Genomic DNA, 15293 nt, shown 5'->3' with positions numbered 1-15293 from the left:
CCCAACCCCTCCAACTCACCATGCCGGGCGATGACATCAACGTCAATCACTGCACACCCCAGCTGCTGGAACACCTGGATCACTGAGCTCTTGCCTGAGGCAATGCCCCCTGTCAGGCCCACCAGGAACATCTTCCCAGGAAAAAGGCAGTCAATGAGACTAGAGCCGGACAAGTCAGATAATCACTGGAGCAGGACAAGCTCAGCCAATCAGGATGGGCCGCCACGGGACTGCCAGAAGGACCTGCCTGTTGGACAAGAGCAGCCTGATCAGAGCTGGGAGAGGGAGGCAGAGGAAGGGGAGGGAGACCAACTGGCTGGGCAGTCAGGCCCGGAGCCTGGTGAGCGCTGGGTCCATCGTGAAACAGAAAACTCTTTCAGGAAAGGCTGCCAGTATTCCTTTAAAACCACTTGTAAAGAAGGCAAACTAGGCCCTGGCCGGTTGGCTCAGCGGTAGAGCGTCGGCCTAGCGTGCGGAGGACCCGGGTTCGATTCTGGCCAGGGCACACAGGAGAAGCGCCCATTTGCTTCTCCACCCCTCCGCCGCACTTTCCCTCTCTGTCTCTCTCTTCCCCTCCCGCAGCCAAGGCTCCGTTGGAGCAAAGATGGCCCGGGCGCTGGGGATGGTCTGTGGCCTCTGCCCCAAGCGCTAGAGTGGCTCTGGTCGCAACATGGCGACGCCCAGGATGGGCAGAGCATCGCCCCCTGGTGGGCAGAGCGTCGCCCCTGGTGGGCATGCCGGGTAGATCCCGGTCGGGCGCATGCGGGAGTCTGTCTGGCTGTCCCTCCCTGTTTCTCGCTTCAGAAAAATGAAAAAAAAAAAAAAAAAAGAAAAAGGCGGCAAACTAACACAGTCTAAATTTCACGACACGCTGAGGAGGCAGAACAAGGTCAGGTGCTGTTAAGCAAAGTGTGCTTTCTGAGGTGGCAAAAACAAACACAGGCACACTTCCAGTAGGAAGGGGCCACCTGTCCCTCTGTGGTAAACCCAAGGTGCTCTCCAGATGCCCACAGAAGCAACTCTGTCCATTTTCCATCCCCCCGCCCCCACTCAGCCTTCATTTTCTAGTCTGGGAAATAGGCTCATAGGAAAAACTGGCCTGCCTGACATGACTGGTGGTGGCACAGTGGATAGAGTGTCAACTTGGGACATTGAGGTACCGGATTCAAAACCCCAAGGTCACTGGCTTGAGCGTGAGCTCATCCAGCTTGATCGCAGACTCATCAGCTTGAGTGCAGGGACACCGACTTGAGCGTGGGATCATTAACATAATCCCATGGTTGCTGGCTTGAGCCAAAAGGTAGCTGACTGAAGTCCAAGGTTGCTAGTGTGAGCCTAAGGTTGCTGACTTGAGCAAGGGGTCACTGGCTCAGCTGGTGCCCCCTGGTCAAAGCACATATGAGAAGCAATCAATGAACAACCAAAGTAGGGGTCAGGAACCTATGGCTCATGAGCCAGATGTGGCTCTTTTAATGGCTGCATCTGGCTCACAGACAAATCTTTAATAAAAAAAATAATAGCCTGACCAGGCGGTGGCACAGTGGGTAGAGCGTCGGACCCAGAGGACCCAGGTTCGAGACCCCAAGGTCGCCAGCTTGAGCGCGGGCTCATCTGGATTGAGCAAAAAGCCTACCAGCTTGAACCCAAGGTCGCTGGGTCCAACAAGGGGTTACTCAGTCTGCTGAAGGCCCGTGGTCAAGGCACATATGAGAAAGCAATCAATGAACAACTAAGGTGTTGCAAGGCGCAATGAAAAACTAATGATTGATGCTTCTTATCTCTCTCGGTTCCTGTCTGTCTGTCCCTGTCTATCCCTCTCTCTGACTCACTCTCTGTCTCTGTAAAAAATTAATTAAAAAAATAATGTTAAAAATATAAAACATTCTCATGTATCACAATCCATCATTTCTTACCACTCATGTTCATGGTTGCGGGTGGCTGGGGCCAATCACAGCTGTCCTCCAGGACAGCACCAAATTTTTATTGGATAATATGTAACGTACACGGGTCGTTGTATGGCTCTCATGGAATTACATTTTAAAATATGTGGCGTTCATGGCTCTCTCAGCCAAAAAGGTTCCCGACCCCTGAACTAAAGTGCAGCAACTATGAGTTGATGTTTCTCATCTCTTTCCCTTAAAAAAAAAAAAAAAAAAAAAAAAGGCCTGCCCCGGCCCCCCCCCCCCCCCCCCCGGGTTTGAGGACTGTCTGGGTGGCTGGTCTAGGCCAAGATCAGTAATCCTCCTCCTCAACCAAGAGGTGGACCAGATAGGAACCTCAATGGCAAGCAGTGGCTCAGTGGCCACCAAGCTTGAGGTTTAGAGAAGGATGGGTCTTGCCAACAAGGAATGTGAGGAAAGGATGGCAGGCTTGGGTGGCGGGTAACTCTGAGCTTATGTGATGTGGCTTTCAGGCTGAGCAGCAGCAGTTCAGCACAAAGGTTAGGACCACAGACCTCTTCAAATCCAGTTCCTCGCTTACATGCTGTGCAACCCCAGACAAGTCACTTGCCTCTCTGAATGTTTTCTCATCCATAAAATGGGGATGACGGAATCTGCCTCATAGGCTGTTGTGCAGACTGAATGAGAAAATGCTTATGAAACTGTTGGTATGCTGCCTGATACAGAAAAGGGAGTGAGGATGGTGGTGTGGGGTAGGTGGGGGTTATATACTGCTCAAAAAATTAGGGGATATTTCAAAATGAATATAAAGTGATAAAAAAAGAAGCATTTTTTTTTATTAAATAAGAACATCAGAAAAGCAAATGACAAGTCAAAAAAAGTTCAATTATGCAAATGAGATGCAAAACCAACTTTTATTTCATTGGTGAAAATGCACTATACAAAAGGCTGAAAGTACTGGAGTGTCTCCCTGTTCCCTGATCCCCTAATTTTTGTGAGCAGTATAGTCCGATTATAAGAAAAAAGGACTTCCATGAAGTTATGTCCCCATTCCTGCAAACTCAAGACTATCTGACAATAGATTTTTAATTTTTTTAAATTTAATTTTATTCATTTTAGAGAGAAGGGAGGGAGAGGGAGAGAGAGAGAGAGAGAGAGAGAGAGAGAGAGAGCGCACACGTGAGAGAAGGGGGGAAGAGCAGAAAGCATCAACTCCCATTTGTGCCTTGACCAGGCAAGACCAGTTTCAAACCGGAGACCTCAGCATTCCAGGTCAATGCTTTTTCCACTGCATCACCATAGGTCAGGCCTGACAATAGATTTTTTTTTAAAAGTCATATTGTGCCCTGGCCAAATAGCTTAGTTGGTTGGAGCATCACCCTGATGTGCCAAGGTTGTAAATTCAATCCCTCATCAGGGCACATACAGGAATCAACCAGTGAATGTATGGATGAGTGGAATGGCAGATCAATGTTTCTCTCTCTCTGAAATCAATCAATAGGCCCTGGCCGGTGGTGCAGTGGGTAGTGTTGTACTGGTGTGCCAATGTCACCAGTTTAATCCCAGGGTTGGTGGCTCGATCCTGAGGGCACCAGCTTGACCCCAAGGGCACCAGCTCAATCCTGATGTCACCAGTCTGAGCCCCATTAGGGCACATATGAGAAGCAATCAATGGGTGCACGTGGAACAAGAAGTTTATTCCTCTCTCCCTCTTACCTTTCTTTTCTCCCCCCCCCTCAAAAAATAAATCAATAAAATAAATCAATAAATAAAATTTTTAAAAAGTCACATTGCATTATCTGGAATAAACAGGGTTGGTTACTATGTCTTGAACTTTGTTCCCAGACTGAAAGAAATTAAATTGAAGGCCAGGTCTTCCCATCCTTCCTTCAGCATCAAATCAGGTTTCCAGGACCTTAAAAATCTGTCGTAGGGCCTGACCTGTGGTGGCGCAATGGATAAAGCGTTGACCTGGAACACTGAGGTCACCAGTTCAAAACCCTGGGCTTGCCTGATCAAGGCACATATGGGAGTTGATGCTTCCTGCTCCTCCCCCTTTCTCTCTCTTGCTCTCCTACAATGAATAGTCTTAAAAAAAGTAAAATAAAATAAAAATCTGTCATAGGACTTTTGTTGTTGTTAAACAGCAGATTTACTGTCCTAATTACACTTTGCTTGAGCTTATACTGAAATGAGTTTGCTCCCCTGGGGACACACCAAATGGCAGGTAGAGCCAGCTGCTCAGATGTGGGCTGAGTAGATGGGTGGCTTAGAGCAGCAGAGGAACCACCCAAAGAGTTTAAATCTGCCCAGGCTCATTCTCACCCAGGGAAACTAGAGGTGGAGAGAAGAAAATACCCACAGCTTCATCATCCAAATGGAGAGACCTAGGTTATTAAACCATTTACAGAGCATTTCTTCTCAATATGAGACTGGAGTCATCCCCAGATGGTCTCCCTCCAGCTTAGAAAGAGGAGTTAAGGATAGGGTTCAGTTATTAAAAAAAAAGTTTCTCTCCTTAGCTGAAGTTTGACATGGAGAACACAGCAACAGCACTTTTAACCCTGTCTTGTTGTTTCTAAAGCAACAAGTCTGCTCCTTTTTTTTTGAAGACCAATAATGGGAGTGAGACTTGAGAATAGGTCCAGGTGGAGCGAAGGGGCAAAGGCCAGTTCTCCACAAGGCTTTGACCTCTCAATGATAAAAGCAAGCCACCGGCCCTGGCCAGCTAGCTCAGTGGTAGAACATCAGCCTGGCGTGTGGAAGTCCTGGGTTTGATTTCCGGTCAGGGCACACAGGAGAAGCGACAATCTGCTTCTTCACCCCTACCCCCTCATATCCTCCTGTAGCCAGGGCTGGAATGAGAAAGTTGGCCCTGGGTGCTGAGGATGGTTCCATGGCCTTGCCTCAGGCACTGAAGAGGCTCGGTTGCCAAGCAATGGAACGGCCCCAGATGGGCAGAGCATCAGCCACAGATGGGGACTGGCAGGTGGATCCCAGTTGAGATGCATGTGGGAGTCTGTCTCTGCCTCCCTGCCTCTCACTTGATTAAAAAAAAAAAAGAAAAAAAAAAGCAAGCCCCTGTCATGGGTCAGTGGGGCTTTGCCAGAGTTGGCTGAAAGGGTCTGGAACGCCATGTAGCTGACACTTTAACCCCCAACCACCCACAGGACCAGGACCCTCTTGAAACCTACTGCATCAGAATCCCGGGGATGGAGGTGCCTAGGCAGTTCTGCTGTGTAACAGCTTGGGATTGACTCTAACTCTTCACTTCAGCAGAGATGAAGGATCAGGGAGGGGAAGGGACTTGCCCAGACCCACGCTGTTAGTGGAGTCAGGATGGAATTCAAGGCTCCTAACTCTGCCTCTAGACTGCCTTTCTGTACTCAGGAAATGAAAGTTAATTTACCTTTAGACTAGGAGAAAAATGACAGTGAATCTATCTGCAGGCAAATCAATGCAAAGTCAAAGAAAAATGATTTCTTGATCATATTGATGTCTTCCCTCAGCAGAATAGGGGCAAGGTCTTATGGAGAGCAAACAGGGCACAGATGTAGGTAGCTCAGTTGGTTAGATACTCCAAGGTTGCCAGTTTGATTCCTGGTCAAGGCACATACAAGAATCAATGAATGAAAAATAAAAAAGAGCCTAATCAGGCGGTGGCGCAGTGGATAGAACGTCGGACTAGAATGTGGAGGACCCAGGTTCGAGACCTCGAGGTCACCAGCTTGAGCACGGGCTCATCTGGTTTGAGCAAGGCTCACCAGCTTGAGCCCAAGGTCGCTGGCTCGAGCAAGGGGTCACTAGATCTGCTGTAGCCCCCCCCCACTTCAAGGCACATATACGAAATTAATCAATGAACAACTAAGGAGCCGCAATGAAGAATTGATGTTTTTCATCTCTCTCCTTTCCTGTCTGTCCATCTCTATCTGTCCCTCTCTCTAACTCTGTCTCTGCAAAAAATTTAAAAAAATAAAATAAAATAAAAAAGAGCCTGATCAGGCAGTGGCACAGTGAATAGTGTTGACCTGGGATGTTGAGGACCCAGGTTCTAAACCAGGGGTAGTCAACCTTTTTATACCTACCGCCCACTTTTGTATCTCTGTTAGTAGTAAAATTTTCAAACCGCCCACCAGTTCCACAGTAATGGTGATTTATAAAGTAGGGAAGTAACTTTACTTTATAAAATTTATAAAGCAGAGTTACAGCAAGTTAAAGCATATAATAATAATTACTTACCAAGTACTTTATGTTGGATTTTCGCTAAGTTTGGCAGAATAAATCTTTATAAAACAACTTAAATCTATCTTTCTATTTATACTTTGGTTGCTCCGCTACCGCCCACCATGAAAGCTGGAATGCCCACTAGTGGGTGGTAGGGACCAGGTTGACTACCACTGTTCTAAACCCTGAGGTCGCTGGCTTGACTGTGGGCTCATTTGCTTGAGCATGGGCTAAACAACTCGGGCACAGGGTTGCCAACTTGAGTGTGGGGTCATGTCTATGATGGTCACTGGCTTGAGCCCAAGGTCTCTGGCTTGAGCAAGGAGTCGCTGGCTTGGCTGGAGTCGTCCCCCCCTCCCCGTCAGGGCACATATGAGAAAGCAATTAGTGAATAACTAAGATGCTGCAACTATTGAGTTGATGCTTCTCATCTCTCTCCCTTCCTATGTCCCTCTATCTCTCTCTCTCTCTAAAAGAGAAAGAAAGAGAGAGAGAAAGAGAGAGAAATAAAAAGAAAGAAAGAAAGAAAGAACAGAATCAATCAATGAATGCATAAATAGTAAGTGGAATAAGGAATTGGTTTCTCTGTCTCCCCCTTCTTCTCTCTGAAATCAATAAATAAGATAAAATAAAATAAAATATATTTTGTTTAAAAAAAAACAACCAAACAGATGTCAATTCAAGGCTCAGTTCTGTCCCAGGCTGCTGGATTAACCTACTGAATATCTTCCCTTCTCTGTGCCTTGGATAACCATCTGTGGAAACAGACCAACAGCTGCTTGGCCTCCGTCAGGAAAGCCAAGGAGATGGAAGAGCACAGGTCCAGGGGAGGCCCAGGGGCCCTGGCTTAAAGGGCCTGGACAAATAACAGCTGCTCCTGTCCGGCAAGCCTCTCCATACCTCATTCCTCCACTAACCGCTGACTGAGCGCCTCTGGGCTTTGCTGCAAGATGCCAGGGACCTCTCAGATAACCAAAGGAAAACTGGAGAGACAGACAGTAACAAATGAAACCCGCTGACAGGTGAGCAAGAGGGGTCATGTGGTACCCACCCTGGGCCTGATGTGTGTGCGTGTGGACCCTCTCACACGTTTGCTCACAAATCTGCCTGGAGAGGGAGCTGCAACCAGCAAGATCCACTGTCCCTCAAGACTTATCAAGAAGAAAACGGGCTTGACCTGGTGGTGCAGTGGATAAAACATCGACCCGGAATGCTGAGGTCACCAGTTTGAAACTCTGGGCTTGCCCGGTCAAGGCACATATGGGAGTTGATGCTTCCCACTCCCCAACCCTCTCTCTCTCTTTAAAAAATGAATAAAAAAAGAAAGAAAACGAAGACTTATGTTCCAAGCTGCTTCTAAGTCCCACCCAAACCTGTCCCTGCAGCCCCTCCTGAGGCACCCCTGGAGAAATGACCTCCTTTGATAACCTTTGATGACTCTCTTCTTGCTCTGGCTCAAAAGTCATCCTTCTCCAGAATCTGCTCATTTCTCCTTATTCTAATGCCATTCATAAGGAGGAACTCTTAAACCTGGCTCTGCTCTGAATACCCTGGGAAACTTTAGAAAAGGTATAGAAACCCAGGCTCCACCCTAGCCCTAGAGTGGAGTTCGAATCTAGAGATCGACTTAGCGTCCCAGCAGCCAGGCACCGCTAAAATGGAAAGTTGTGGGCTGGAAGCGGTGAGGCCCGGGTCCTAGTCTCTGAACTCTGCCACAAAACTACCTGTGTGACTGCAGGAATCCTTCTCACCAGCTTGGCCCCTGGTGATAAGTTTGGGGTATGTGGAGCCACAAATATCTGCCCTGCTTTGAGCCTTGGTCTCCACACCTGTAAACAAGGGACAGGACTTCCGTGCTAATACCAGCATCAGCTCCTGGGGGAGGCTGTGAGTTACAACAGTGCTTTTTTCTCCAAAAGTGATCTTCCCAGAGCAGTCAAAAAATGCTCGCTGGAGTAACCAAAGAATTATACGACCTTGGTGGCCCAGCAATCTTCTCCCTCAACACCCAAAGCTGGTCACAGAACTGACTTGGCTGAAGGAGGAAGGACAATACTGAGTCCCATAGTAACAAGAAAAGCTCATGCTCAATGCAAGAGAAATGGAAACTGGATTCCAGACCCAACCCCAGGCCTGGGATTCATCAGCCAAAGAGGAGCCTCCATCCTTTCTTTTCCCTTATTGTCCACATCTGTGGAGAGGCAGCAGGACGTAAAGAAAAGGTAAGGACTCAAGTCAGAGATGTAGTGCTCCATAACTCTCATTGAGCCTCTCTAAACTGCCTTTTGGGTTTTACCTCTTGGGCCCCAGTAGCCTGGAGAAGACCAAGACAATCCTTTCAGGGGAAGTCTCTTAGAATCTCCTCTAGCAGTATTTCTAAAAAGCCCACTGCTGCGCTGTCTGTGGAGCTCTAATTGCTAACCCAAGCTATCATCACCTCACACACAGACCTCTGTAGTGTATGACCTGATCCTCTAGTCCCTGTCCTATATCTCCCAAGGCAGCCATGGTCATGGCTTAAAGGACAGTTGATTATGTCACTTCCCTACTTAAAATCTTCACTGCATCCTCCCCCTTCCTCTTAGCCCCTCACAAAGATCTCTGAACCCCGTGTGATCTGCCCATTGCCAGCCTCTCCACCCCTAGTCACTCCTGTGCTCATCACACACTGGCCTTCTGTCCCTGAACACGAAGGCTCTTTCCTCCCGCAGAGCCCCCTGCCCACCACATTCGCCATCTGGCTCACTTCTCTTGATTTATTCCTCATTCACTCTTTCAACCAGTTAGGCATCAGGCACTGATTCAAACAAGAGTGCCCGCCCCCACAAAGCTTACACTCTACCACGAGGGGAGGAGTGGATGACATAGTAAGTTCATAGTATGTGTGATGGTGCTAAATATGGCAGGGTATCAATACTGGGGGTCAGCGTTTCAGATGAGGGACCAGGGAGGTCTGAGTGAGGACCTAAAAGCAGCAAGTGAGCAAGTCACAACTCCTCTTAGAGCAGCCTCTTCTGCCACCAACCCCAATCAGGCCCCGACATCTCTCACTGCTCCATTTCCCTTCTTCCTTCTACCCGTCAGGCTTTGTATTTTTGTTTCACTATTTTCAACACATTAGACAAAATAAGCTTCATGAGGCCACTGAGCTATGTCCATTTGCACCCCTTTGTCTCCAGCAGCTAGCATAATGTTCAATGTCTGTCTGTCACTTACCAAGTGAGTGATATTGGTGAAGTTACTTAATCTTTCTTCGGTTCAGTTTCTTCATCTGCAAAATGGAACTAATGGCACCTACTCTCAGTTGCTGTGAAGAATAAACCAGGCCTGACCTGTGGTGGTGCAGTGGATAGAGCATCCTCCTGGAATGCTGAGGTCCCAGGCTCTAATCCCCGAGGTCACCACTTGAGTGCAGGCTTGACAGTTTGAGCAAGGGGTCACTGGCTTGAGCCCCTCCTTGGTCAATGCACATATGAGAAGCAATCAATGAACAACTAAAGTCAAGCAACTACGAATTGATGCTTCTCTCTCTTCTCCCTCTTTCTCTCCGTTCCTTCCTGTCTCTCTCTTTCAAAATGAGTAAAATAAATAAAGTAAAAAAAAAAAAACGAGTTAATTATATATAAAGTGCTTAGAACACTAATAGTACCTGGCACCAATGTTTCCTATTATTTGAGTGTTTGATAACTATTTATTGAACAAATGACTGAATAACCAAAAAAAGGGAGGGGAAATCCTTGGGGTCACAAACTCAGTGTCAAAGGGGAGGCTAGGACCAAACTCCCAGCCTGCTCCTTTTTCTACTAGAACATGCTGCTTGCTGCTAGTAAATCCCTCTAGGAAAAAAAAAAAAGAACAGAAGCAAAACACCCAATAGGTTAAACAGAATAAGGAATTGATGTTTTATATATATATATATATTTAATTTATTGATTTAAGAGAGAAACATCAATTTGTTGTTCCATCTATTTGTGCATTCACTGGTTGATTCCTTTATGTGCCCGACTTTAAAACTGAACCTGCAACCTTTGCGTATCAGGACAATGCTCTAACCAACTGAGCCACCTGGCCAGGGAATTGAAATTTGTGTGTGTGTGTTTTTAATGTTTATTTTTATTGATTTTAGAGAAAGAGGAAGGGGGTAGAGAGAGAGACAGAAACAATCTGTTCCTGTACGTGTCCTGACCTGGGATTGAACCTGGAACCTCTGTGCTTCCAGACAATGCTCTAACCAATTGAGCTATTCGGCCGGGGCAGGAATTGATATTTGAATGGATACTCTCTCTTCCTTTACTCCCTTGAGAGAGCTCAGGACTTAAGTTGGAAGCGAGTTCTATTGCTTTCCATCTCCCAATAAACAGCCCAAAGCTCGTGCAGGGCGGGACCTGGCTCCCTCATTAGCTGGCAGCTCTGTTTCCTCCTCCTTTTGCAGCCTCTCAGGATCTCAACTAGGCATGCCTGACCAGCCAAGCACTTCTCCTTTAAATTGCTCTCCAAAGAGGATGTATCCATTTTGCTCCAATGATCAATATAATCATTCATGAATATGAGACTCCCTGTCTTGGGACCCAATTATTTTTTCGTGGAAGCAGTGGTTGCAAAAATATATTTTCCGGTTAACTAGTAAGTGCTATTTTTATCTATGGTTTCCTCACTCCTGATCTTGTGTTATTGGTGAGAGGTTGCTGTTTAAACCTGAGTCTAAGTTCCCTTGTCTGCTAGGTCCCCTAAGTCACCGCTTTCTCCAGGCTGTATCTGAAGGGGGCCACAAGAGGCACTGGGCTTTCTCCAGGCTGTATCTGAAGGGGCCACAAGAGGCACTGGGCTTTCTCCAGGCTGTATCTGAAGGGGGCCACAAGAGGCACTGGGCTTTCACCAGGCTGTATCTGAAGGGGGCCACAAGAGGCACTGGGCTTTCTCCAGGCTGTATCTGAAGGGGGCCACAAGAGGCACTGGGCTTTCTCCAGGCTGTATCTGAAGGGGCCACAAGAGGCACTGGGCTTTCTCCAGGCTGTATCTGAAGGGGCCACAAGAGGCACTGGGCTTTCTCCAGGCTGTATCTGAAGGGGCCACAAGAGACACTGGGCTTTCTCCAGGCTGTATCTGAAGGGGCCACAAGAGACACTGGGCTTTCTCCAGGCTGTATCTGAAGGGGCCACAAGAGGCACTGGGCTTTCTCCAGGCTGTATCTGAAGGGGGCCACAAGAGGCGTTGGCAGCGGTCAGTCTTCCTCTCCCCTCCCCCCTGCCTGTGAAGTGGTGACGTGGGGCACTGGAAAGAAGAGCCCGCTGACAAACAAGCGCCATTGCTGATTTGTCCCCATACTGGCAGCGGTCAGTCTTCCTCTCCCCTCTCCCTGCCTGTGAAGTGGTGACGTGGGGCACTGGAAAGAAGAGCCCGCCGACAGACAAGCTCCATTGCTGATTTGTCCCCGTAAGAGGTGGGGAATTGGGTTGAAATCGATTATTTTTAAACTGTGCCTTTGCCACTTGAAAATCTTAATGCATCCCCAGCCAGGGCTTCTCATTCCTCAGTGGGAAGCCCGCCTGTGAATGCTGTGGTCAAATATCTAACTTCTCTCACCTTCTACTTCTTCACTTTCAGAATGGGAATACATCGAAGAACTGACTTCATTGGGTTGTTATATTGATCAGGTGGGATCAGGGATGTCCCTGACACATGGAGAGCACTCCCAGGGTGGCTGCTCTTTATATTTATAGTTCCTGACTGCTGGGAAATATACCTTCCTAGGCACTCTGCCAGTTTCCTCATCCGTGAGCTCAAGATACTGTCAGCCCAGGAAAGTGGGGCTGGGAAGTGATGTGAAAAGGTTTTGTGATTCTCACTGTAGGTTTTCTAGACCAGATATATTCTAAATTTAAAATAGCTAATGTTGGATTCCTGCTTACCTATGAGCTAAACATTTTGCCGCATGCTTTATGTATTCATTCAGCAAATATCTTTGGAGGGCTTTCTACTTTCAGGCCTTGTTTTAAGCTCCTTGGATACAGCTGAGGCCAGATTCTAGGGAGAGAGGCAGATTACAGTAAATAAACACAGTCAGTACGTTGGGTGGTGATTGATATGTACTGTGAAGAAACGTGGAACAAAAGGAGAATGGAGGGTGAAGTGGAAGTGTCATTTTATATATTCAGGACAGTCTCTGAGAGGGTGACAGTGGGGCAGAGTAGGGAGTTAGCCATGCAGTCCTCTGAATGAAGCGCTTTCCATGTGGAGGGAACAGCATGTCCACAGGCCCAAGGTAGGAGTATGCTTAGCATGGTCAAGGAGCAGTCAAGTGGCCAGTGCGTCAGGAAGGGTACGATCAGGAGGGAGAGTGGAAAAAGACGCCCACAGAGGAAATAACCCGCTTCTCTCATCAAGTCGCTGGGACTCTGAGGACTTGGCATGTACTCTGAGATTTCAGCCACTAGAGTGTTTTGAGCATAGTGGTCACATGATCAGACTTGCATTTTTAAAGGGACACACTAGCTTACGTGCTGTATTATGAACAGACTGTTGGAGAACAAAGGTGGCAGCAAGGAAATCACTCAGAGGCTAATGCAGTAATCCAGGAACAAGATGGTGGTAGATGGAACGGGGCTATCCGTCCCGGTTGTGAAAGTGGGGAGCAGGGCTGGCAGGGGGCACTGATGGGTTGGATGAAGATTGTGAGAAAGAACCCAGGTTTCTGGCCTGAGCAATGGAAAGGATGGAGGTGCCCTTCAGGGAAATGGAGTAGACTTCAGTGATTGACATGTCACACATTGAGTTTGAGGAGGTGAGGTGACCATGACATACATTACTTCCTTTCCTCCTGACAAAACCCCTGTGAGTAGCCATTATTTAGCCCATTTTATACACAAGTTACCATATTTCCCCATGTATAAATGTACACTTTCCCAAAAAATGTGGGGTGTAAGAGCTGGGTGCATCTTATACCGTGGTTGTAGATTTTTTTGCTTGCATTTCCCACTTTTTCGTGTTTTTGTGCTCATTGTTGAAGACAGTGATTTGTCATCAGACACAGATGAGGATAAACTAATGGATGGGAGTTTTGACAGTGATGAGGACTTGTATAAATTTTATGATGAATAAAACTTGAGTTCAATAACTTTATGTAATACTTACTTTTTCCAAATTTTGGGCCCCCAAATTAAGGTGTGTCTTATACATGGGAGCGTCTTATACATGGGGAAATATGGTAACAGAAGTCTACAATGCTGGCATATTGCCCAAAGCCACACAGTTTAAAGAATGGAGCTGAGATGTCAACCGAGGCCCCTGTGACTTTGAAGTTCCTGAGATGGCATTCCTTTTTATTTATTTTTTTCTGTATAAATGCTAGCACAGTAGTCCAGTCTGAACAACTTCACTGCTCACCCATAAAAGCTCACTGGAATAGCCTGACCTGTGGTGGCACAGTGGATAAAGTGTCGACCTGGGAACGCTGAGGTCGCCGGTTCAAAACCCTGGGCTTGCCTGGCCAAGGCACATATGAGAGTTGATGCTTTCTGCTTCTCTCCCTTCTCTCTTTCTCTCCCTGTCTCTCTCTCTAAAAAAAAAAAAAAAATCAAATAAAGTTAAAAATAAAAAATATATATATATAAAAAGCTTCATGCTCAGAGAGTGCTCAAAAAGATAGACCTAGCCCTGGCCAGATGGCTCAGTTAGTTAGAGCACTGTCCCGAAGCACAGGGGTTACCGGTTTGATCCCTGGTCAGGGCACATACAGGAACAGAAGGATGTTCCTGTCACTCTCCATTCCTGTCTCTCTAAATCGATAAAATTTTTAAAAAGAAGAAGAGACCTAGCCCTGGCCAGGTGCCTTAGTGGATAAAGAGTCAGCCCTGCATGCCAGAGGTTGCAGGTTCAACCCCTGGTCAGGGCACCTACGAGACAAGCAATCAGTGAGTACACAATTAAATGGAACAATTAAGTGAAACAAGTTGATGCTTCTCTCTCTTTCCCTTCCCCTCTCTTTTTCTCTTAAATCAATGAAAAAAAAATTTTTTAAATGAGAAGAGGGGAGATAGTGAGACAGACTCCCACATGCGCCCCAACAGGGATCCACACAGCACCTCCTGTATGGGGCTATGTTCAAATCAACTGAGCTATTTTTAGCACCTGAGGCTGATGCAATGGGACCAACTGAGCTGTCCTCAGCACCCAGGGCGATTCTCAAACCCATGGAGCCACTGGCTATTGGAAGAGAAGAGGGAGAGAAGGGGGAGAAGGAGGGAAAGAGAAGCAGATAATCCCTTCTATTGAGTGCCCTGACTGAGAATTGAACCCAGGACATTCATACACCAGGCTGATGCTGTATCCATTGAGAAAACCGGCCAGAGCAGTGGAAAAAAAAAAAAAAATGTGTGTGTGTGTCTTAAGAGAGACCTGTTTCTGCCTGACCAGGTGGTGGCACAGTGGACAGAGCGTGAGACTCGAATGTGGATGACCCAGAAACCTCGATGTCGCCAGCTTGAGTGCAGGCTCATCTGGCTTGATAATGGGCTCACCAGCTTGAGTGTGGGGTTGCTGGCTTAAGCCCAAAGGTTGCTGGCTTGAAGTCCAAGGTGGCTGGCTTGAGCCCAAGGTCACTGGCTTGAGCAAGGGGTCACTCACTCTGCTGTAGCGCCCCCCCCCCCCAGTCAAGGTACATATGAGGAAGCAATCAATGAACAACTAAGGAGCTGCAATGAAGAATTGATGCTTTTCATCTCTCCCCCTTCCTGTCCATCTGTCCATATCTGTCCCTCTCTCTGACTCTCTGTCAAATAAATAAATAAATAAATAAATGGCTTTGGCTGTCAGTTTCTAAAAAAAAAGACAGACCTGTTCCCTCCATTCCTTGACTGTCACCCACCTCCCACATTTCAAAAAAAGGCATTACTACCCACCCATGGCAAATCTTACTAAGGTATAGTCCCATGGTGTAAAATACCCCCAGCACCACAAAGAAGCAATTCAAAATACCATGTAGTAGTAATATGGAGACTGTGACTGCCTATAGTTACTATGTAGCAAATCCTCCTGCTGAGTCAGGTGGTTTCCAAATCTTTGCTTTCAAACTTAAAGGAGGACCTAAAAAAACTGTCAGCTGATGGGTCATTAATAAATGATTTCAATGACAGATCACTGATTTTTGGGCCCCTATCTCAGATGTCCAAA

At 47.1% G+C, this 15293-nt stretch overlaps 1 protein-coding gene across 2 annotated transcripts in view; it reads right to left on the bottom strand.

Moving 5' to 3' along the window:
- DCAKD (dephospho-CoA kinase domain containing) overlaps window positions 1–15293 on the bottom strand; it is a 41180-nt gene that overhangs the window by 9690 nt on the left and 16197 nt on the right. For both annotated transcript variants that reach the window (XM_066263420.1, XM_066263421.1), the window contains exon 2: window positions 20–247. In XM_066263420.1, the coding sequence (XP_066119517.1) occupies window positions 20–131 (112 nt within the window). In that variant the 5' untranslated portion in view covers window positions 132–247. The remainder of the gene's footprint in view (window positions 1–19; window positions 248–15293) is intronic.

The sequence above is a fragment of the Saccopteryx bilineata genome, chromosome 2 (assembly GCF_036850765.1).
Source record: "Saccopteryx bilineata isolate mSacBil1 chromosome 2, mSacBil1_pri_phased_curated, whole genome shotgun sequence".
NCBI classification, from domain to species: Eukaryota; Metazoa; Chordata; class Mammalia; order Chiroptera; family Emballonuridae; genus Saccopteryx; species Saccopteryx bilineata.
The sequence above is the reverse complement of the archived record's forward strand: the minus strand, read 5'-3'. Positions and strand labels throughout refer to the sequence as shown.